Here is a 23,789-nt window from a genome sequence, read left to right as displayed (position 1 = left end):
CTGCGCTGTAATTGCCATGATGATGATGATAAACAAACTACTTGGTTTTATTTTTAGGTAAACGGGAAGACAAGAGCAAATAAACCTCAGGAACCGTGCTACAATAGACTTATTAATCCTAAGTGCATTTTCTTCCTGGATTTGGTTGAAGTCAGCTACAATTGACGTTGTAAGGAAATTTTCATGGAGTAAAGTCAGATGGGATCATAAGCCCATTTCCTATAGGCATTCCATTGGTATAGGGAAATGGAAATTATTCAACTCTCTCTTGGGTAGTTGGAAAAAGTATGACTTACTTTCATTGTTTGAACTTAGCATGGCAATAGGTTTTCTTTGTCTCTCTCTAAGATGCATAAGGTATCAAAAATGTATAAAACTAAATCAAGCAAATGCTATTCGACCATAAAAATATGAAACTTAAGAGACGTATCGTAAAACTTGGACCTGGTATAACGACAAACTATACACTAAGGAAAGCTACAAATAAAATCGAAAATAAAATTTTATACAACCCTCCTATCAGAAAATTTGATGGCAGCTGGACTAGAACAAATCTTGACAAGGCTGAAGTTCTCGCAAAACACTTCAAAAGTACTTTTACGAACAATACGCCTAATATAAACCTTTTCCCGACCCACGCAAAAAAAGATCCATGCAAACCAAAAAATGTTATAATACATTAGAAGAAATAAAACAATGCATATGTAAGAGAACTGATCCTAAGATGTCGCCAAGATACGATTTAATAACTGGAAAAATTTTAAGAGAACTCCCAGAGAAGGGGCTTATCTATAAAAGGAACTTGTTCAATCAAATCTTGAACTTGAAATATTTCCCAAAAGTATGGAAAATTGCTCAAATTATCGCAATACCAAAACCATGTAAAGATCCTACGAAAGTAACTTCGTACAGACCTATAAGTCTACTACCAGTATTATCAAACATTTTTGAATAGTTACTTTTTGACAGAATCGATCCCATTATACAAAAGGACAAAATAATACCTTGCTACCAATTCGGATTCAGGCAAAAACATTCCACCATCCAACAAGTTCACAGAGTTACAAACAAAATTTGTGAAGACATCGATAAAAAACGAACGTGTGAAGCAGTATATCTCGACGTAGCCAAAGCTTTTGACACAGTATGGCACGCAGGACTTCTACAAAAACTCTTGACTTATTTACCAACAGACTACTACGAATTAATGAAAAGTTATATAACTGGAAGACAATTTTATGTAAAATTCGAAGATAAGTATTCTGATATACTAACAATGGAAGCAGGTGTACCGCAAGGTAGTGTCCTTGGGCCGCTTCTTTACCTTCTTTACACAGCTGAAATCCCTACACCGGCAACTAGGAATTCTCTAATAGCAACACTTGCAGACGACACTGTCTTGCTAGCATCAGACAAAGATCCAAGAACGGCTGCTTATAAACTTCAGGAATTACTTGACAACCCCACTCAATGGTTCGAGAAATGGGGAATCAAAATAAACGAAGATAAAACCGCCCACGTCACATACACTAACAAGAGAAAAAAACAAAACAAAAACAATCCAATATTCATAAAGAATAAACAATCACCACGACACAAGGGCAAAATACTGGGGTATGATTATAGAGATTAAACTTAACGGGAAGTTACACATTGGACAAAAACGTCGCGAAATCAAGACTAGGTTTAAACAACTTCATTGGCTTTTGGGAAAAAATTGAACGCTCTCACTAGAAATTAAGATACTAATATACAAAGTAATTATAACACCAACATTGTAATATGGCTCAGAGCTTTGGGGAACTGCGAGCAGTACAAATATAAAAATTATACAACAAACGTAAAATAAGATGCTCCGTATAATATCAAAAGCAGAGTGGTATATACTGAATGATAATATGCATCGAGAACTTAAAGTAAAAACAGTCCATGCAGAAATACGCAACAACAGCTTAAGACACACAAACCGACTACTAGAACATTCTAACAGGGAAATTCGGCAACTTCCATTAAAAGAGGAAACCGAAACCAGGAGGCTTAAGCGCAAACGACCAACTGACCTGCAGATGTAAATGGTGTCACAATTTTATGAATAAATATATAATTAAATAACGAGTTAATTTTTTTTTTAAATAAATGTATATAGTGGTATTGGCTTCTAAATACTCGTACTGTTGAAACCCAAAAAGAAAGAAAAATTGTAAATATTTTAAGTTGAAATAGAAACAATAATAAAGGGTTAAAAAAAACTAAAAAAAAAATTATTTTGGTTAGAAAAAGATGTCCAACTTAAATATCAAATCTTATAATTTCTTCTGTTTTGTATACTTTTGTAAATTAAATACATTTTCATGTCCCTTTCTTCTTTATCTGTACTATATTTCTTTTCAGTTTTACTACTTCAATAATACTCGTATTGTCAACTTTTCAGTGCTTGCGATCATCTCCCACGACAAATTCAATACGTAGGTAGTACGCACGTAAACAAAACAAAAATAAGCAAATCCCTTCGATGTCTCCATTTCCGTTCCACCAAGCAGACAACAAATTAATTCGCACTGACACACCTAACTAACTGCGAATGCTAGTTGAAGGCAAAAGGCGAGTGATGACAGCCCACTCAGAAATATTAATAAGTAAAAATATACAGCGTACTCGTATAAGTTGGTATTAAGTGCAGTTTGTGGGGCCAAGGGCCTAAGAGGTAGTTTGTAGGGCAGAATAAAAATTTGTAATATGTGAAAGAAAAAAATTGCTAATTACAATAATAAAAATAGCAAGAATATATTTAACAAGGTAAAAGTATTTCCGAAGCTAAACAAAAAACACAAATTAAAGTAAAGGAAGAAAAAATTCTAAGTTGGTAGAGACTGAATTTTTTATACCCAACGTATACATGTTAATGGTGTTCGCTGTCTTCTACGAAGAGTGAAATATGTAGTTACAAAGGCTTGGGTACAAGTTTTCTTTTAATCAGTTTTTATTTCCACACCAAAAGCATTTTAGTTCCCTTGTAAGCGCACGGCTTTCAAAGTCAGACTTGGAGTTGTCAAAATCAATAAATTTGTGAATGTAGTTCAATTCATACGCAAAGCCTGAGAGCAAGTAAGCACACAGGCAGTGAAAAATTGTTTCAGGAAAGCTGGTTTTGGGAAAGCAGACATCTCCAATAACGATGTCGGTTGGGCCGCAGAGAATGAGTTTCTAATATGCGCAGTTGCCCAGTTCTCTAACGTTATTGATATGGTTCCGAAGCAAATCCAAGTTGACGTCAAAAACTGTATTAATTTAATTATATTGTTCCAGAATTGCAGGAGCCTAAAGATGTTTACCGCCTCCGAATAGTAGATAGCTTTTCAAGAAGAACGTTTTCGTTTCAAACAAAAATATTTTCTATCATTTGGCTTTTCATGTCCACAATATGGTAGGTAGTAACGCACATACCCATTCAGGAACGGCGACCTACATGAGATTGCGAGGTCGTCAATCGAAATATCGGTTTAGAATTGTTGATTCAGAGGTGAGCATAAGGAGTATAAGCCTAGATTCCACGGTAGGAAAAATTTAATTTAATTTTTTAAAATTTCGATTTAAAATATCATAGAGAACTCTTTAAATTGCACCACTTTTCCATAGATGAAGGAAAGTATACTGTAAAGATTTCATGGAGACCACTGAAACAGACCCGGTTTGGTATTGGAGCAGTCATAGTATCTGAGCAAAAATAAACCCGAAGCATTCTGCTAAAATACAGCCGACTGTTGCAAGAACATGAACTTGAGAGGGGTGCTGACACAATAGTAAGTGGCTCTTTCGAGAAATGCAGTATGTTTTTCAGGCCTTTTACCAATAGCGAACAAATCTGGGCACTTTATTTGATAAATCACCCGAATAAATCAATTATGAACTCTTATCAACTTTTTTACCCTCAAATTATGTCTACATAATGGTGAAGCTGAGTTATTTTCTACATAAGCAAAATTGTCGAAGATGAACCGGCATGAAACGGAAATTCACTATTTAATGCGTTTTGTTACCCGAGGCATAATTGTGCCGCATCTGTCACGGTCAATGCTGAGCGATATAGAGAACTATGCCAATCAAATGATGGGAACATAGACTGGCAGTCCTTTACTTTCTCTACTTTCTCTTCACTTTACGGCCCCTAGATCCATTGGCCATGGAACCACCTATTCAGTGATGTGAATAGTTTGTGAAACATGAACTGAGGTTCTGCATAGAGCGAGTAAAGTAAACGCGACTGTATTTCCATTTTCGTAATAAGGATGCATATAATTCATCATCTTCACTAGATTTTTGAACACTTCTAGTGGAGGCACATACAATTTCGGATAGTTCTGCAACAAAACCAAATTTAAGAGGCCAGAATGGAACAGAAATAATTTAAGAGAGCTTATCACTATAAACAGAAAATAGTTTTCTATAGCCATGGAGCTAGAAAAGGATCACATCATTATTGCATTATGGAGAGACATGCGGCAAAGCTCAGAGTCCCAAAAACCTTAAACCCATTACAACGCGGATATTCTGCAATCCACAGAGGGGGACGGATATTCGCTGTTACGGAACTTAGTGATACAGTTAAGTTCAGGAAGTTGCTCAGATTCTACCACTCCACATGTTCGTTCGAATAGGATGCGTAGCAAATTCAATGTGGTGGATCTTCAATTTTTGCCACAAATGGGAGCCCCTGATTTTTTACAGCGCTTAGAGGTTGGCCATAATGTATGCCAAGTAACTCATTATTAAGTTATTTTATATCCATAGACGGCTTTGAAGCACATTAGCCTATACTGGCAGTCGAATTGTCATCGAAGGACGAAATATATATTTTTTGAAGATGCCTATCTGCCTTGCTACCTTTTAAAACACACCGACATGGGCTAAGCTGTAAAACCGTTAAGTGGTTATGTATTGGGTATGAAAATTACACAATGAACTTCAATTATACGTGAACTCATATAAATAAAGGGGGTTCCAATAGGGACCTAACAATGAAATAATAATCGGCACTTGTGATATGATGCAAGAGCTTCTGAATTGCCGTGCAGGATGCACTTTCAATTGAGGTATTAATAACTTTTCCATACATACGAACACTTGTGCTCACATCAATAAGTCTGCTGTTCTTTTTACACTGATGTTACCTGCCATGACCGATCGACTGCCGCAGATATTCTTGTCATTAAGCTGAAGGGAGTGTAGGCAGTTAGTTGGACTGATGATGGGCGACTTTCTATGGCGAAGCACGTGGAAAAGGTAGGCATCTCAGACAGTGTAGTCTGCCCAGCATGTGGGGAGGAAAATGAGACGACGGACCACTTTCTATACGTCTGCTCGGCCTTTGCTCAAATCAGGCTGAGGTCTTTGGCACTGATGTGTTAAGAAGCGACCACTTTGGCTCTTAGGCAACACAAAATCTACCCAGATTTCTTTGGAGGTCGGGCAGATTTAAAGAAAATTAAAAAGGCAACCGGAGAGCAGTACAATGGACTTAATGTTGCCTGAGTGCTGTACTTGCAAGTTGTCCCGATAAAAAAATGAAAAGAAAATTGTATGCAATATTTTCTATGTTAATTTTTTTTGCTAATTTTTTAAAAAAATATAGTTCATTGTATAACAAAAACCATACACATCAAAGTCTCAAGGTTTTTATAAAATTTACGAAAATAGAGTTTAAAAAGGGTGTAAAAAAATTCTCAACTTCGTATGCAAGAAAATTGTCAAAAATCTACGAGTTTTTTGAATGATTTCAATCTCGACTCCTTATTGTGCTAAAGCTGGTTAAATTTTAAGGGCCGATGTTGAAGTTGAACCACACCTAAGCATCAAGTTTTTTTCTGCATTTCATTTAACATTTTTAAATTTCAGATTAATTCAACTTGAACCATAGGAAAACACAAAATCGAGCAAAGCGTTAAAGTTATTCAGGCTTATTATGAAAACGGGCGTTCAAATCAAAATGCATATCGCGCACTTCGTGATTTTTTCGTCCATTTTCACCTCAGTGGATTCGTCAAAAAGCAGAATTGCCGCATTTGGGCGAATGATAATCCAAGAGTGATTGCCGAAAAACCAATGCACCCACAAAGAGTGACTGTTTGGTGCGGTTTATGGGCCGACGGCATCATTGGGTCGTATTTTTTTCCAAAATGAGGCCGGTCAGGCAGTTACTGTGAATAGTGTTCGCTATCGTGAGATGATAACGAACTTTTTATGGCCCGAATTGGAAGATATGAATGTGGAAAATATGTTCTTTCAACAGGACGGTGCCACTTGTCACACAGCAAACGAAACAATGGTTCTTTTGCGCTAAAAATTTGATGACCGAATAATCTCACGTCGCGGCGATGTCAATTGGACGCCAAGACCATGTGATTTGACACCGTTGGACTTCTTTCTTTGGGGTTATTTGAAAGAAAAGGTGTACGTCGATAAACCAGCAACAATTTAAGAGCTAAAGGATAAGATAATTCGGCACATTAACGGCATAGAACCTCAATTATGCCTCAGCGTCATCGAAAATTTGGACCATCGGATGGAGGTGTGCCGACGAGGCCGCGGCGGCCATTTGGCCGATATTTTGATCCATACGTAATTGAACTATAAATGACAATAATTTCCTAAAAAAATTGTATTTTATTCAACTGAAACTAAAGAACTGCGTCACCAACAAGTTTTTAAAGGTTCTGTTTAAGAATTTGTTTGAGAAGTTTTTAATTTTTATGACATTTTTTTTAACTTTTTTAATTTTTGTGAAGCTCTGAAACCTTGATTTATAAGATTTTCGTATTAAAGATATTTATATTTTTTATAAAAAATTAACGAAAAAAGTTTGGCATGAAAAATAATGCCATAAAGTGACTTAATTTGTGAAAGGAGCTTGGCCAAACACCCAACAGAAGTGTACGCGTCAGTTATTAATTTATTTTTATATTTTATTATAGCAAACACAGCCACGATTATTAGGACGAAAGGTTGGAGTAAGCGGTTTTAAGGTTGCAACCACTGGCTTAAAATTTCTTCAGCAGTTTGAAATAATTTTTAAACGTTTCTCCTTCTCCAACTTCATTTCGAAACAAATGTAACCTTCAATGGACCATGAATCGCGTTTCGGCTTGTGTCACATCAGCAAATTGTTGAGTCCATTTTAAAGCACCCTTTGACATTTGCTCACTCCTCAAACTGCTCGCCCCAGAGCTTTAATAATTTTGAACTTTCCTGTTTTTTCTCTTTTTTTCTGCTTTTTTCTATGCTTCTTGTGCATTGCCATTGCTATTGAATTTCTCAAAGAATGAATGGACGCATGGCATGCAATGGCAAAAGATGAAAAACTCTGCTCGTCTAGCTGGTTGGTTTTGGTTGCCTACTCAGTTGCATTGCTGAAGTTGTTATTATTAGCTGCAATTAGATGTTTTGTTGCATGCAATTTGTATGTTTACTTGTCAGCGGCGAATTGTTTGGACCCAATTTGAAGGAGCCCGCCGCGTCCGCTACACCTCGCTCCAAGGCACATCACATACTCATGTGTGTGTATGTGTGGATGTAGAATAATTATACGAAAACCACAACATATGTTGCATATGCTTGCTACTTATGTACAATTTTTTTTGTTTTCTTTTTGCTTTGCCGGCTTTTAGCTATTTGCGGCAGATTTAATGATAAGAACGACGCTAAAGAGATCCCCAAAGGATGGGCGAAAAGAATTGGGGACCAGCGCAAATGTTATGCAGAAATTCAATAAATGTAGAAGGGGATATAAGGAGACATTTGCGGCGGCAAATAAATGCACACAAATTGAAAGAAATGGTTGCAAAGCTAAAATCAATTGCGACCGAATGCCATAAAAATTCAAAATAACTCCAAACAATTTTTTCCATATTCACTTCCTCTCCAACACGAATTCGCGAATTGAAACTCCTTGCGCGAATCGTAAAAATTCATTCAACTGTAATTGACTAATGAAATGATATTAAATTCATTCGGATTGTGATTTCTGTAGAAAGAAAAAGAAAACAACAACAACAATAACAATTCAAAGAAATATTCAGCAAAGGCACAATTCACGCACATTTCAACTGGACTGTTTCTTCCGCTGCGCTCTGCATCTCTGGCATTTAGTCTGGATTTGTTACTTCGTGCGTCTGTGCAGTGAAGTCGCCCTGACGCGCTGTCCAAACTGACTTTAATTTTATTTTTAATTTGTTTTCATATTTCATTTTTATTCTTTTTATGACCGCCTTTTGTTTGTCCATCTACTTAATCATATCAGGTGTCATCGCTATTTAAGTCAATTCAAATTAAGATTCGCTTGATTTGCGCTGATTTGTCTCCTTGTAGTGACCATGGAAGGAATTTAATATTAATCAGTTGAAGCGTCATCAATATTTGCATACCCGTACATAGCAGTATTTGTAAGTATTTACATACCTACTGTCATATGTACCCAATAGGAAAATATACAAGTGCCGAAATGGTGGGTTTCTAGCGAATTTGGAACTATGACCAGTTCGCAAGCCTCTTTTTCATGTAGGTTAGTTAAGTTTAAGTTGTTGGCACTCTTCATGAGGGTGTAAATGGGCCGTCTTATGCTCTTACGGCTCAAGCCCTCGCTCTAGTTCCCAATGTGGTGAAATCGCTTCGTATCTCTAACAGACAGTGAAATACTGTGCATGTCTGCGGAATTAAAGTCTGCCTTGTAAACATCCGTTGAATTTTAAACATCGACGCTCAAATAGTGTACTAAATTCGACAAACAAGCCCCAGTGCTCTCTACTCTATTACAAGTTTTTATTATTATTATACTAAAAGAGATTTCATGGACTACCCTGAAGTATTGCATTCCGGAAAGGAAAGGCGATTAACCGCCCCTGCTCTGCTTTGGTCTTTCTTGACGACTCATCTCTTTCATAGTCTCGGCCGCTACGTCGCATGCCGCATTCAACTTTTCTTTTGAGCGCCTCATGTGTTGCATGAATATTTCCGACGAAGGAAGCTCTCCAAAGGCTCTATGAAGTTTTTCCTTTGCACAACGGAAGCGCAAGCATGTGAAGAATGTGTGGTGAACATCTTTCTGTCGCAGTAGTCGCAATAGGGATTGTCGTCGTGGTTGATGCTTTGAAGCAGCCATGACTCACTAAGAACTAGGTCAGGTGCAAGGCCACTTCCCCATGTGGTCTCGTTAGCCAAAGCTTCAGACTGGGAATGGATTTATGAATACAACGCTCTTTTCTGGAGTTATCAAAAATCGTTTGCCACACCTCATTGCAGTTTTCTCGTAACCCCGCAAGAGAAGATGAGCTAATAGGCCTCTGTATTCTCGCCATTGCTAGCACGTCTAGCGCGTAGCTACCAGATATTACTAAGGTTTCATCGTTGGATGCCATTTTGAATGCGCTACATACGTGCACACAACCGGTAGGTAGATAGTAGTAATGGAAAGTATGATACATCATGCGTTTTGTTCTCCCAAATAGGTGCACCCTACAAAATTTGGCTTTTCACTACAATAGCCAGGAACAGACGGCGATTTTGCCCTTGTACGTTTAGCATCAGCCTTGACAGCGCTACAACAGTGGTGGTTTTCAGTAGGCGTACTCGAGATGTGATTTGAAAGACAGCCTGATTCTAAGATATTTAATTATGGGAACCGTTGACATATTGGAGTCACCAATTTCAAAAGTGACCTCCTCTGGCTTTTTTTCGGCTAGATATAAAGATGGGTTTGGCCTTTCTCGCGCTAATTCTAAGATATTTTTTATTCTAGCCAAGATTGCACGCTCTGGAGCCAATATTCCACCCTTCTTACACACATTTTGGAACAACTTCAGATTCGCGTTCGGTATTGCTCCTGAGCTCCACTAACCAAGCTTCGCTTCAAAGATTCAAATGGCTTCCCTTCAAGATCTTTATGTAACATTCGACACAACCTTTACGCAATTCCTTTAACGGCCTGTGAACGGAGCAACACCTTATAAATTTGCGACCAACGATTGAGAATTTCGGTAGTAGTTTTTAATAAATGCTTGCACGGAATCTTCATCCTTATTATGATTTCGCAATGTCATATGACCTTTGACATTACCAGATCACTTAAAGGCTTGGTCAGAATTCAAAGGTTATATAATTAATTAAGGCCTCTTCTATTCGCCACTTTTCTGCTCAGAAAATTTTTATGTGAAAGTACCAACAAAGTTATCAAGCAAGATTCACCGCTAGCGAGTATGGTAGTGAGTAACTCATAAAACTGGTATAACTTACTATCTTACAAACAAGCGCACTATCAAATTCTGAAGGCGAATATCATTAATCGCGACATGATTTAAAATATTTCGTTAATGGCTGGACAAAGACAACAAGAAACTCAAGAACAATAGCTTTTGCTACTACTGCTTTCACTAACTTACATTTTCCCTGCAGGGTATTTTTGCATGTGATTATGTTGGGAAACGTTGACGAGCGTTTTTGTAGTTGTTTTACAGCAGATAATTGTTTGCAATTCAATGCTGCAAAATGTATTAACTAATTGTGACAACTACTTACCGGGGCCTCTATAAGAAGCTGTTCGAAGGGGTTCAATCAAAGAGAAAAATATTTACATATTTTCATACAAGGGCTGATTAATAAGTAACCGGCATATTTGAGATAAGCATGGAAAGTTTATTCAATACTATTAAATGGTGTCATTACGGGCTTTCTTGAACATAGAATCAGTAGAAATATGCTCGTATATGTCCCACCGCTCGACCAAGTTTGGTGATAACAGCAAAAATGCCACGCGGGGTCTCTTCGTGCAAGTTTCAGGACACACCTCACTGTTGGCAGCTACAACTTCGAAAGTGTCCGGTCCTTAGTAACTTGGCTATCCGAGTATATGTAAGATGACAAAGAAAGTAAAAGAAGGAAGAAACGACCTTCTAAATAAAAAAAAAATGTAAGCAAAAAAACTACGTCAATTCATTAGTTGATTTTATCGAATCTTCAGTAAATTCTAGTCGAATGTCTTCTTTAAACTGTGAGTAACTTTTCAAAGGATAGAGATAACCGCCGAAGGTTTTTGATCTCGGCTCCAACTGATAATAAAGCAGAATAAGAGTGAGGAAAAAATCCTAAAACAAAATAACTACGCATCAATTCGTTCAAATGTAATGAAGGTTTAGCATTAAAGGATGTTCTATATGGTGATTTCTTGTTAAAAACAAAAAAAGAAATTCACTTTTCCAATATATGGTCTTATTCGTTTATTCGAAAGAGTAAACTTCCCCATTATTTATGGAGGTTTAACATGAAAGTGCAGATAGTTCTAGATAAAATCTGTGAGTGATGCACGAGACAAGGTCTTTCCGTCAAACAAAACTACCTTAGTCTTGTTCACGAGAAAACGGATATTGGATAGACTTAGTCTTTCAGCACTGAAAGGTGTGACACATTAAATATTTTTCAATAATGACGTAGAGCCTTTGCCAAAACCTGGGTTCTAAAACCTGATATGGTACTCCGGATATACACAACACTTATCAGACCAATCATCACTTACGCTTCTGTGGTCTGGTGGCGACGGAGCATGGTTAAGTCCACAAGTCAGGAACTATACAAACTGCAAAGAAGTGTACGTTTATGCATTACGGGTGCCATGAGTACAACCTCCGATACCCTAAATGCTATGCTTAACTTCCCTTGGATCTTAAAATACAGCAGGATGCAATAAAAGCCATGTGTAGACTCCATAAATATGGTTTCTGGCACGAAGGCGGATCTTCAGAACACAGAGACATCTTTAAGATGCTATCTGAGCAATGCCCACTGTGTTTAGTACTTAAGGACGATCTTATGCTCATAGTTTTATTTGGAAGGATATTTGATGTCAAGAAAGTATTCCAAGAAAATTTTACGGATGTTTTCTTTACCAGTGGGTCCAAGAATGGAATAGGTTCTGGAACCGAAAGGTGATTAAACGATAGTAATAAGTATCATTACAGATTTGATAATTAGGAGAAGATGAAGTGGGAAACAGATTGGAGCCTTTAGTGGCAGTCAGGCTACACTGAAGGCCCTGGAGTACGCAAAGCAAACCTCAAGGATTATTTCAGAATTTAATATGAAGTTTAAATACGTTGCAATATGGAGTAAGCTTGTACTTATATGAATGCCAAAATCAAGTTTTTTCTAATAGCGGCCGCCCCTCGGCAGGCAATGTCAAACCTCCGGGTGTAATGCTGCCATTAAAAAGCTCCTCATAAAAAATATCTGCCATTCGAAGTCGACTTAAAACTGTAGGTTCCTTGTAGGCCAATTATATATATAATATATATATATTATATATAATCTCTGAGATCAGCATATGCCCACTATTGTATTCATAGAGCACCCGATTTGCTACGGATTTTGGGTTCCAATGTCGTGAGAATAAGTAATATTCGTTCTCCCAAACTGGAGAATATTTTCAGATTTTCCAAAGAATCTGGAAAATTCTCACAGGACTAGGCATCTCTGGGTATGCCTCTATTCTATACTACCTCTTTCACGCTTCAACGCTTGTGGTCGCAAAATAACGGAAATAGTGTGTCAACTCGTTTCTCGTCCTCTCTATTCTTCAGACTTTTCTCCTCCAGGTCCCCCGGATTACTATTTGATTCTCAATCCGAAAAAATGACTGGCCCGAAAACGATTTCATTCAAGCGAGGAGGTAATTTCAGAAACCAATGGCTACTTTTCAGACAAACCTAATTATTCGAAAGGATTCAGCAAACTAGAACAGAGTTGGATAATCTGTGTATAAGCCTAAAGAGAGACTATGTCGAAAAATTAAAAAAGGTTTGTCCTAAACTATGAAATAGTTTTTAGTATACGACATTTCAAAGGACCCTCGTAAGTGATCTTCTTTTCCAATAAACGATAATACTAAAGACCCCATTTTAGAAAGTCATGATTACTTTGGAACGCACTTTGTAAATACATGCATACATACACACATACACACATGCATATATTTAAAAAGCTCTACTGTTGTGTTTATATCGAACTTAGTTATTTTATACTCTTTTTATTATCCATGCCATTACAATTATTTGCCTGTTCCTCTACGGAAGTGCCTTTTTTTAAAGCGCGCCCACAATCTTGAAATGACTTCATTTAACCTCAAATTAGCATAAAATGGAAATTAGTTGCCACACAAAATGTTGTCAGTGTAACCGATCTGACATTACAGACTCTCAACTACATATCTACATCCATATATTTGTTGTTTAAAAGCATTTGAGGCATGCAACTGCAGCTGCGTTTAAACAGAAATAACTCTTTTCCAGCTTAAAACGCATTTGCTAAAAAATAATTGTTGTAATTGTTGTAGCTCACCTCTGAGTTTCCGTTCATCAGCTAATTGCCGATCTAATGAATCTTTGACTTCGCGTTCGCGCAAAACGTCCATCTTAAGCTCCGCTGCAGAGAAAAAAGGCATGAAAAGAAAACGAAAAACAAAGTCAAAGAAAGTTGATTAGAGATTTATGAACAAAGCGCAAAGATCAAAGTAGCAGCGCGAAAGTAATGTTGCTGCCAAAAAATAAAAATTAAAAGAAAGGGTTAAACGCGTTTTCTCTAAGTAACCTGCCTAATAGGCTGCTGTCCGTCTACTGACACAAACGACAAGCCTCTACTCTATTTTTTGCTTTCACTACAGTCATTCAAATGTTTCTCACCTTTTTCGTAGCTGATTTGTCGTTCCTGTTGACGCGCATTGTCCGCAGCCACCTTCAGTAAACTTTGTATATTGCGCAGCAGCGTCTCCGTGGAAGAGGGTGCACCATGCGGATCCATGGCAAGTGGCCCAAGCGCCAATCCGCCAGCCAATGCTGCAGCTGCGGTGGCATCGTTGGCAGCCAGCAAAGCTTCAGTGCCGGCGAGTGCACCACCCGATCCAGGGCCGTTAGTGAGCGCAGCATTCGCACCTGGCCCACCAGCCGCACCGCCAGCGACGGCAGCCGCCGCAGCTAGCTGTGAATAGTTGAGTGCGCGTTGATGATGATGTTGCAGCGCTGCGACGGCAGCAGCATTATGTGTGGAAACGGGAGACTGTTGTAGTGTCGCATGCGAGTTAACAACGTCGCGTTCGTTAAGACCGACGGCAGCGACAGCGGCAGCGGTAACACCAAGGCCGCCGACACCAACACCGCCACCTGGCCCGCCTGGTACGCCACGTTCGCCTATGCCTACTGCATTGCTGGCGCCATGATGCAGCTGGTGGTGGTGGTGGTGGTGATGATGAAGTGGATGACGTTGTGACGACGCCGTCGACGTTATATTATCACGCTCAGTATCACTCAAGTCTGGACAAACAAAAGCAAACAAATAAAGACAAAGAAGAAGAAGCAGTGAAAGAATGCGTTGAAAAAACATTAGTCAGTGTGTTGCAATCAGCTTTTGTGTTGTTGCTATTTCTCTTGTTATTGTATGTTGTAGTTGTTTTAATGAATGCATGTCTTTCTGATTTCACACCCCAAACCCCATACACCCCTCGCGTTCAGTGTTTTATTGATCAAACACAAAGTGCACTCACCTTCGTCATCTTTGGCGCAGCGTTCATCGACTTCTGACGCATTATCATCACTCAGATTTTCGTCATCGTCGTCCTCCACGCCAATCACACCCTGACTGCCACCTCCGACGCTGCCCTCGCGCACCGAGTGTACCGGCGAATGCATTTCGCTACGTTCACTGCGGTCATCACAATTGCTGCCTTGATCCGTATTGCCGCCGGACTTGGAGAGATTCAGTACGGGGCTTTGGCGGTTCGGGGAGCCAGCTAAGCAGAAAGGAGGGAGAAATACAATAATGAAAGTTATTTGATGTTAACTAGTGTTTCTTTTAGCAAAAGTTAAGTATCGCTCCGTTGTGCCCAAGGACTTACAATTTCGTGAACTTAAATCGCGTATCTTTGGCTCACTGCCACCGCCGCTATTCATTTGCTGACGTTCATCGGTGCGTTCCTCGCGAAGGCTGAAAAAAAGAAAACACACGGAAATTCTAAAATGAAGTGCTATTTGTGTTGTTTAGGAAGAAAACTTTGCAAAGAGGTCTCATGTTTAGCAAAATCAAACTCAAATAATCTCGATTTTTACATCCGATCATCCGCCATTTAAACATTTTTCCAACTTATTATAACTTACGAAATAAATAGTGAAATAACAAATGTTCTTACCGTTCCAAGTGCTTCACTATGTCCTCATAGGCCGCACGACAATTCTCCCAAATACCGGATCGCGCCAACGCATCCATATTCGCCGCGGACATACCACCCTGTGCGGCAGCTTTCAACATTTGGCTGTCGGGTCGAGCGTGCAGGCCGTGCGGCGGCATGCCGGGGGACATCAACGCTGTGCCAGGATGGTGATTCATTTGCATGAATGCCATGTGATTGATGGGCGGGGGATTGTAGCCGTTGGCAAGAAGTGGCGATTTTTCCAAGCGATTAAGGTCTGAAAGAAGGAATTAAAAAAATAGTGTAAATGCAATTAAATGTTTCGAATTTTATATATTTAATAAATAAATCTAACTAAAATTAAGTTATCATAAACCTGGATTAAAACTATTTACACTTAATTTAATAAAAAAAATTTATTAAAAAAAATTTTTTTTTAAATTTATTACATTTATGTTGATTAATTTTTCACAAAATTAAAATTTTAAATTCTGTGCGTTCAAATTAACAATATTTGTTTAAAGAAATGTGCTATTGAAAATATTATATTTTAATAATAAAGAAAGCTTTAATATAGCCACTGTAAACTCTAATATAGCAACTATAAAGGGAGTTGCCAATGTTCGTCGAAATCCATTCAAGGAAAACTTTATCTCTCTAAGGGGTAAATTTTGGCCGATACATTTACTCATATTTTAGTTTTTTATAAGAAACTCGTTTGTAATGAAGATAAAATAATGCAATCAATGAAAATTGTAAATTTACCCTTAGTTAGGGTTATCCAGTTAGAAAACTCACATAATTGATGGTTGAGTTCATTGCTACACTAAATACAAAACAACGGCGTTTAGCTTATTTGTATATAGGTGTCCCAAAATGTTCCTTAATTAAATTATCTATATTTAAAAACATAATCCTACCAGCTTTCAGTAGCTGGCGCTTTCTATGGAAACCAGAAAGGCACAACTATAACAAAAGGTAATTTGAGAAGCTCCATGAGTGGAGTTTCAACTCCGCGCTTTAGCTCCCCACATATTGTAACTAAAGCATTTCGAATGACCATTAACTGGATGATGCTAAACATTCACAGAAATATTTATTAATATCCGAGATATCCTTTTATTACTAAGTATGCCTTTGGCCAGATCTGTAGGCTTTTTAGCCCAACTGATTTTTTTCTCTTCAACAAAAGCCAATCCGAGCCGGAGTTTTAAAGCAGATAGAGAACGTTCACGTTATGGACTTTCTGCTAATAGGTTCCTTTTTTTGCTGATCATTTACAGCATTCCTGGAAATACCATAAATTTTCGAGCTCTAGACCATCGGGACCCCTTAAAGTAGCAGTGTTTGGTTGCGTACTTCTGCAATTACTGTAAGGGAGGCAAATATCTCCCTCCGACAGCCATGCCGCTGGGCTCATTGCTTTACGTTCGAAAACAATATTTCATTTACAAAGCTCTACCTAGCGCAGAGAAGTTCTATGGGATCGTCACGTGCTTCATCCAACGGTAGGCCCAGGAAACTGCCTATTTCGACAGGGTAGTACCAGAGGGAAACGATGCGTTAAACGAGTAGATTTAACATGTGGAGAAGCAATTTGTGTGATGCATGGGAACTTCACATTACGAGCATAAGTTAAGTATGTCTGAATGAGTATGAGTTTAACCTGCTACAATATCCAGGACGTGATTGTGCCAGGATAATGCGAGCCACACGAGGTAGCTGAAGCCCTTCGTCTCCTATGGTTGATGGTTGGACTCCAAAAATAGTATTTGGAAAACGAGAGTTCATAAAAGTAGTGAAGAATTGTCGATGAAGTTCGCTGATAGCTTGCATATACGAGTATACTGTAAGGCTCAAGCGGATCTCTTCAGTCCATCGATGGAGATTCTTACTGTCGGAGGAGATGGCTCAGCCATGTTGTTGAGGTAATTCCTACGGTAGTAAGCTAACACGAATTGCATGCCCAACATGCCGCTATGTTCCTTATAAGCCTCAATGTGAAAATCTTGGATAGAAGACCGATATTCCCTCGCTGTCCTGAGTGCTATATTTTGACAGCAACGTTTCTTTATCTTTACTCCAAAGATAACATCTTGCGACTTGAAAACCTTATTGCGTTTGTGGACCCTCGTAACGATCCCAATTGTATGCATCAATAAGGAGAGCAAACTATAAAAATTTACATCAGCATCAACTGCGTAGCCAGTTTGTTTCACGAGCTACTGCATTCAATAGATAGTGTCGTAGGAATTTAATTACAATCTGGCTGATAGTTGATAATAGAACTGATGCTGATGCTACTGTAATTCAAGAAGCAGATTTGGCCGCTACCCCTTTTACATCCATATCAATGGGTGGAATATGTAGGATCACTTTCAGCGCCCCCTGAGGCGTCGATCGGAGCGCACCCGTTATTCCTACACAAACTAATCTTTGGACTTCTATGTAATCTTTAGGTAGAATTGTGCCCCACCACACGAAAGCTCCATAAGTCAAAATGGGTTGATGGTCCTATTGTACGGTGGTCAGTGGTTGATATACGGTTTCAGGTACCATTTTTTGCCAAATTTCCTCTTACAAATAAAGAGGGCGAACGATAAGACCAATAGATTTACCTCTGGCAAACCTTACCATTTTTGTTGATAGTCAAGCGGCGTTCAGGGCACTTGCCTCAGCAGGCATCAATTCCAAATGTGTTAAAGAATGCAGGAGGTCGCTTATCCAACAACAAAACACCACTCTTTGTTGAGTACGCGGCCAATCTGGAGTGGAACGAAATGAAAGAGCGGATGAGTGTGCAAGGAAAGATCGGACCTTCAGCGAGTGGTAGCGGACCTCAGCATTCCTCTAAACGAGTTATACACAGCGATTGTCCTGAGCGCAATCGCGGAAACCTATAGAAGGTGGTTTCTCACTACTAACTGAAAGATCTCCAAATCGCTTAGACCAAAACTGAATCTTAGACTATCAACCTGGGTAGCCTATCCTAACCTAGAGGGCATTGGTGGGGGGTGGAGCGTAGTGTATCCAATCAAATATACAGTCAGCGTCAAAAAAAGTATAAGCTATATATAGACAAATTTTGACTATTTATTTTTCAATTTGAATTATTTTTTTATAAAACCATAGTTAACGCAAAGTTTCAAGCTATGTACAAAATTTATAAAAAATTGGCGACTTCTTTCAAACGTTTTAATCAGAATTTTTGGAAAAATTTAGAGTATGCAGTATGCCAACTATCTATGGGCAGAGAGCAACTTAGACAGAAACCTTCGAGTTGAGCGGTTCTAGGACATGGGGGTATAACTGGGAACGAAGTAGCGAATGTATTGGAGAGAGGCTGCAGGCTCGTTATTAATAGAACCCGAACCTTTCCTTGCTATGGGGCAATGCACCATCAAGAACTATGGTTACGAGACGTTAGGCTTTCGATAAGGTCCACCGGCTACTGTCGTTTCTGTCACCAGTCTTAAGTTTATTAAAGTAACTGGGTTTGAAAGAGCGACTGTGATGAGTGGAAGACAGAGAAGGCCATGAAGTTGAGATGCAAACCTCATTTTCATTCATTCATTTGTTCGTTCAAAAGGATTCATTGAATTTTGCAATTCATTTGGCAACTCTGTCAAAATTGCTACATAATTTATTCCCAAGGGTAGTGAAATAATAACCCATAGCCAGCCATAATGTTCGCGCCATTAACATATCAGGTCGTCGCGCGCATATACATGCACCTTTATGAAAACTTTCACACGCATATACATATACATATGTATGTGTATGTACATGTACATACAAATAAGCGATAGTTAATATAGACATATGCGCTTACATAAAGGCGAAACTAATACTTGTGCAAATCCATTAAAAATATTAGTATTCAATATTGTTTTATAGTCTAATGCAGACATATTTATACGTGCGTATGTATGTATGTACGCGCATATGCAGCCAAACAGACAGTTGCGTGAGACAAATAGGCGGACAGACAATCATTGAGACTCTATTAAAAAATTAAAGTGCACACCAACACACATACATCCATGCAAAATGTAGTGCAGATGTATGTGTTTGATTGCCTGAAGGGTGTTTGTAGGCATGGCTGCGTATGTATGTAAATTTTCGTTTTTTGTCTGCATGGCAGTGATAATAAAGGCCCACCTGTGTATACGAAAATAATACTGTCTGGTTCGCTCTAGTCTGGCCTGGCATTGACTTCACATACACACATTTAAGTACATTTATTTATATGTGAATGTATTTGTACGCAGACTAAACTTTGGCCGGGGCGTGTATGTAAACACGCTGACCAGATTGTTAGGCCGAGCGTTCGCCGGCTATCTAATCGCTTGGCTACTTGGTTGGTTGCCTGGTTGGTGTGTTCATTTGGTCGAATGGCTGAAATGCAGCTAAGCATTCGTTATTATTTGGCTGGCATGGTGTATATAAATATGGAGACCGAACAAATGTACATACCAAATAATAGCAGCGCGACGAATTACCCAGTTGTAACAATTTGTTTCATTGTGTGTTGTTTAACCCTCTGTTGGACACCTTTTTTAAAACCTTCGGCAGGGCTCCCGGACCTGACCTCTTTTCGTCCAGTTCGAGGATCCTTTAAGAAAGGTTATATCCACAAATCGATAGAAAATTAAATTGTAGGAAGCTTCCTGGAGGCTTCCCAACGGAGGGTTAATTTTATACATTTTTATGAAATACCAAAATTTTTGTATCATTAGTTGACACTTGTAAAAGTTCCGCCGTCTTGAGTTAATGTAGCTCTGCACGTGTTTTCGATTTTTGCTAATTTTAAAAATGGATTTTAATTGGCAAAATCGAGCTTTTTTTTGGCACAATAGTGAATGTTATGAATAATCGCGATAATCTCTGCCCATCTATTTCAAATACTTATATTTTATATTTATTTATTGTCCCCCTTTCCAGATTTGCTTTGCAACAACCCAAGTTTTCAAATAATTAATGATTTTTTTACCGAAAAAGCGGACGTTACAATTCCTATGTATTTACCAATCACAGAGTCTTTTATATAACAAACAAATGCTCAAAACCGCATCGAAAAAAGAATTTTCAAAAATGCACTGTAATTTTAAGCCACTTGAAACTTACACTTGCAACATTTTACTAGTATTGAAGGGGCTATAAAACTATTCTGAATAAAAAGTTTGAAATTTTGCTTTATTTTCTTTATACATTTTTATATTTCCCAAAATTTTCTATAAAGTTAGAAATTTTGTTTCATGTTTGTATACATTTTTTATTTTTTTATACTTTTTTTTAATTTTCCAAAATTTTTCTATAAGTTTTGAATAAAAAGTTGGAAATTACGGTTTCCGTTTTATAAATTTTCTTAATTTTCCAAAATTTTTCTATGAATTTTGAATAAAGTTTCAAATTTTGGTTTTTTTTTAATGTTTTTTAGTTTTCCAAAATTTTTCTATAAATTCTAAAAAAAAATTGGAAATTTTGATTTATTTTTCCATAATTTTTTTTTTTAATTTTCCAAAATTTTTCTATAAATTCTGAATAAAATGTTGGTTTCTTTTTTTTTACTTTTTCCAAAATTTTTCTTTAAATTCTGAATAAAAGTTCTGCCTTATTATTTTTATTTTTCCAAATTTTTTCTTTTATAATTAGATTATTGATATAATAAGATTATTCTATAAATTTTGAATAAAAAGTTAAAAATTTTGAATTATTTTTTATAATTTTTTTTATTTTTCCAAACTTATTCTATAAATTCTGAATAAAAAGTTAAACATTTTAGTTTATTTTCTATAAATTTGTTTATTTTTCCAAACTTTTTCTATAAATTCTGAATGAAAAGTGAAACATTTTGGTTTATTTTCTATAAATTTGTTTATTTTTTGAATAAAAGTTTGAAAGTTTGGTTTATTTTCTTTTAATGTTTTTTAGTTTTCCAAAATTTTTCTATAAATTCTGAAAAAAAATTGGAAATTTTGATTTATTTTTCCATAATTTTTGTTTTTAATTTTCCGAAATTTGTCTATAAATTCTGAATAAAAATTGGAAAGTTGGGGTTATTTTTTAAATTTTTCTATAAGTTTTGAATAAAAAGTTAAAAAATGTTGATTTATTTTTTATTTAATATTTTTTTTAAAGTAAAAAATTTTGGTTTATTTTTTATAATTTTTTTTATTTTTCCAAACTTTTTTTATAAATTTTGAAAAAAAAAAAATTGGAAATTTTGATCTATTTTTCCATATTTTTTTTCTAAAATTTTTCTCTAAATTCTGAATAAAAATTTGAAATTTTTGATAATTTTTTTAATTTATTCAATTTTCCCAACATTTCTATATATGTATTCTAAATAAAAAGTTGGAAATTTTGAATTTTTTTTCTACTTTTTTAATTTTCCAAAATTTTTCTATAAATTCTGAATAAAAAGTTAGAAATTTCGGTTTATTTTTTTTTTTTGCAAAAATTTTTAAAATGATTTTGGTTGTAGAAATTTATAAAAACTATTACAAAGATAAACTAAAAAGAAGGTTAGATCTTGTTAATTTTAATTATTAACATTTTTAAATTTTTATTATATTTATGAATTATTTATCCTAATCCTAATTTAATTGAATTAATCCTATTATTTTCAACGCCGGTGTACATATGTACGTGCGTATATAAATTTGTATTTGTTCGTAAGCACAACTTTTTGCTGGCATTTGGTAAACTACCGGGGAAAAACATTTGAAATTAGTGTTAGTCGCAATTTTGTTAAATTGTCATATACTTTTGTATTGTCAACGCCAACTCACGGGCGCACAAATTCACGTATGAATTTTCAAAATGCATTCTGTGAAATAAATTTGCAAAACACAAAATATATATATACATATATAATTAGTGCTTACACTCGTTTTTTTTTTGCTGAGCTTCTCCTCCTATTTGTATTGTGCGTCTTAATGTTGTTCCACAAATGGAGGGACCTATAGTTTTAAGCCGGCTCCGAATGGCAGATAGGTTTATGAAAAGCATTTTCAGGACAGAAATACTCTCGAAAGTTTGCCATTATCTGCCGAGGGGCGACCGGACGTTATCTATCATTTGGTGTTTAATATCCGGAAACTCGAGCACGGGCACTTCCGAATGATAGTCAAGCACTAACCAATATTCAATAAACTTATTTTGCCAACTCCTGCTTAGGCCTATTAGATTCCATCTAAAATGTGTAAATGCGGAAATACTGATACTGTCTATATCAAGTACCTGGAAGATTAGCTGACATCTTCGACATCAGAATCCTATGCGGTAAACCAGCCATTAATCTATCCAACGTAAGTTCTTCTAATTACATCTACCGTCAACAAGAAAAATGTGCCGTAGCTCCTTCTTGAAACTTTGAGACACATAAAGTTTATACATATGTATATACATGCATACATATTTTGTTGACTCTTGTCATCTAACTACATAAACTCCTTTCAATGCGAATTAAAACGTATTAAAATATCACCAGCTGTGAAAAAATGTAAGCAACTAAAACAAGCGATTTGAAAGGCTTAGCTCTGTAACTTATTTGGCATAAAAAATGCGTACACAAGGATTAAATGGCATATACGTATAATACATACATACAATGCTAGGTAATATGTAAATATGAAACTACAAAGCACTAAAATATGAACTTTTTAATGGCTGCGAATAATTTTTTTTTTAAGCGTTGGTCACACCTGTGCCCATGCAGGCCAACATATGTAGGTAAATTATTCGTTCGCATATGTCACAAAATATTTTGTATTCATATGTCCATGTACAATATATAATATGCATGTAAGTATGTGAATATACTCGTATATGCGCACAAGCGTAAATATTGCAGGCGCATTTATGTCCATAGAAGTGTATTGGCATGAACGATTTAAGTCAATAAAATTATTCAAGTCACATTTACTTAATTGCTTACAAAAAATATAAAACAAAACTAATTCACAAATACATATGTATGTAGATGTATGTGTGTGAATATCTAACCACTGATTGGCAACTTTGTAATCGATAGTATCGAAAAATGCAAATACAATTAATTGAGTTTTATAATGTAGAAGTAAGTTGCATTAAGTTGCTCGATTTTACTTTTGAAAGCAAAATACGTTTTAAATTGGTAGCAAGAATATATAAAATTGCTTGAGCATTGATTTATTTGAAAGATAATTTAAGGTTGTTCATACGTTTTGCGGTTCGATAAAAAAACACTTTATTATTCAGTAGAGTTTCCCTGAACATCAATACACTTGACCCAATGAGATTCAAATTTATGAAATCCATCAATGAAGTGAGCATCTGGAAGGGCTGTAAAATACGCTCCCACATTTGTTATGACCCCATCATTTGACGAAAAATGCTTCGCACGCATGAATTTTTTTAGGGCTGGAAACAGATGGAAGTCGCTAGGGGCCAAATCTGTTGAACTCGATGAATGCTCCAACTATTCGAATTTTAATTCAAGGATTTTAGCCATTTTCAAAATGCTTTTGTGCCACGGTTCAATGTTCTGCTGAAAAACAATTTTTTTCTATTTGCAAACTGGGTCTTTTTT

General features: G+C 36.6%; 1 protein-coding gene across 1 annotated transcript in view; it reads right to left on the bottom strand.

Annotated features, from left to right (window-relative positions):
* LOC129247631 (uncharacterized) overlaps positions 1–23,789 on the bottom strand; it is a 93,615-nt gene that overhangs the window by 8,509 nt on the left and 61,317 nt on the right. The window contains exons 4-8 of the mRNA XM_054886831.1: positions 15,215–15,491; positions 14,924–15,012; positions 14,573–14,818; positions 13,716–14,342; positions 13,375–13,458 (exon numbers count right to left, since the gene is read on the bottom strand). Coding sequence (XP_054742806.1) covers positions 13,375–13,458; positions 13,716–14,342; positions 14,573–14,818; positions 14,924–15,012; positions 15,215–15,491 — 1,323 coding nt within the window. The remainder of the gene's footprint in view (positions 1–13,374; positions 13,459–13,715; positions 14,343–14,572; positions 14,819–14,923; positions 15,013–15,214; positions 15,492–23,789) is intronic.

This window comes from Anastrepha obliqua, chromosome 5, assembly GCF_027943255.1.
Source record: "Anastrepha obliqua isolate idAnaObli1 chromosome 5, idAnaObli1_1.0, whole genome shotgun sequence".
NCBI classification, from domain to species: Eukaryota; Metazoa; Arthropoda; class Insecta; order Diptera; family Tephritidae; genus Anastrepha; species Anastrepha obliqua.
Note: the sequence above shows the minus strand (reverse complement) of the source record. Positions and strands in the feature narration are given on the sequence as shown.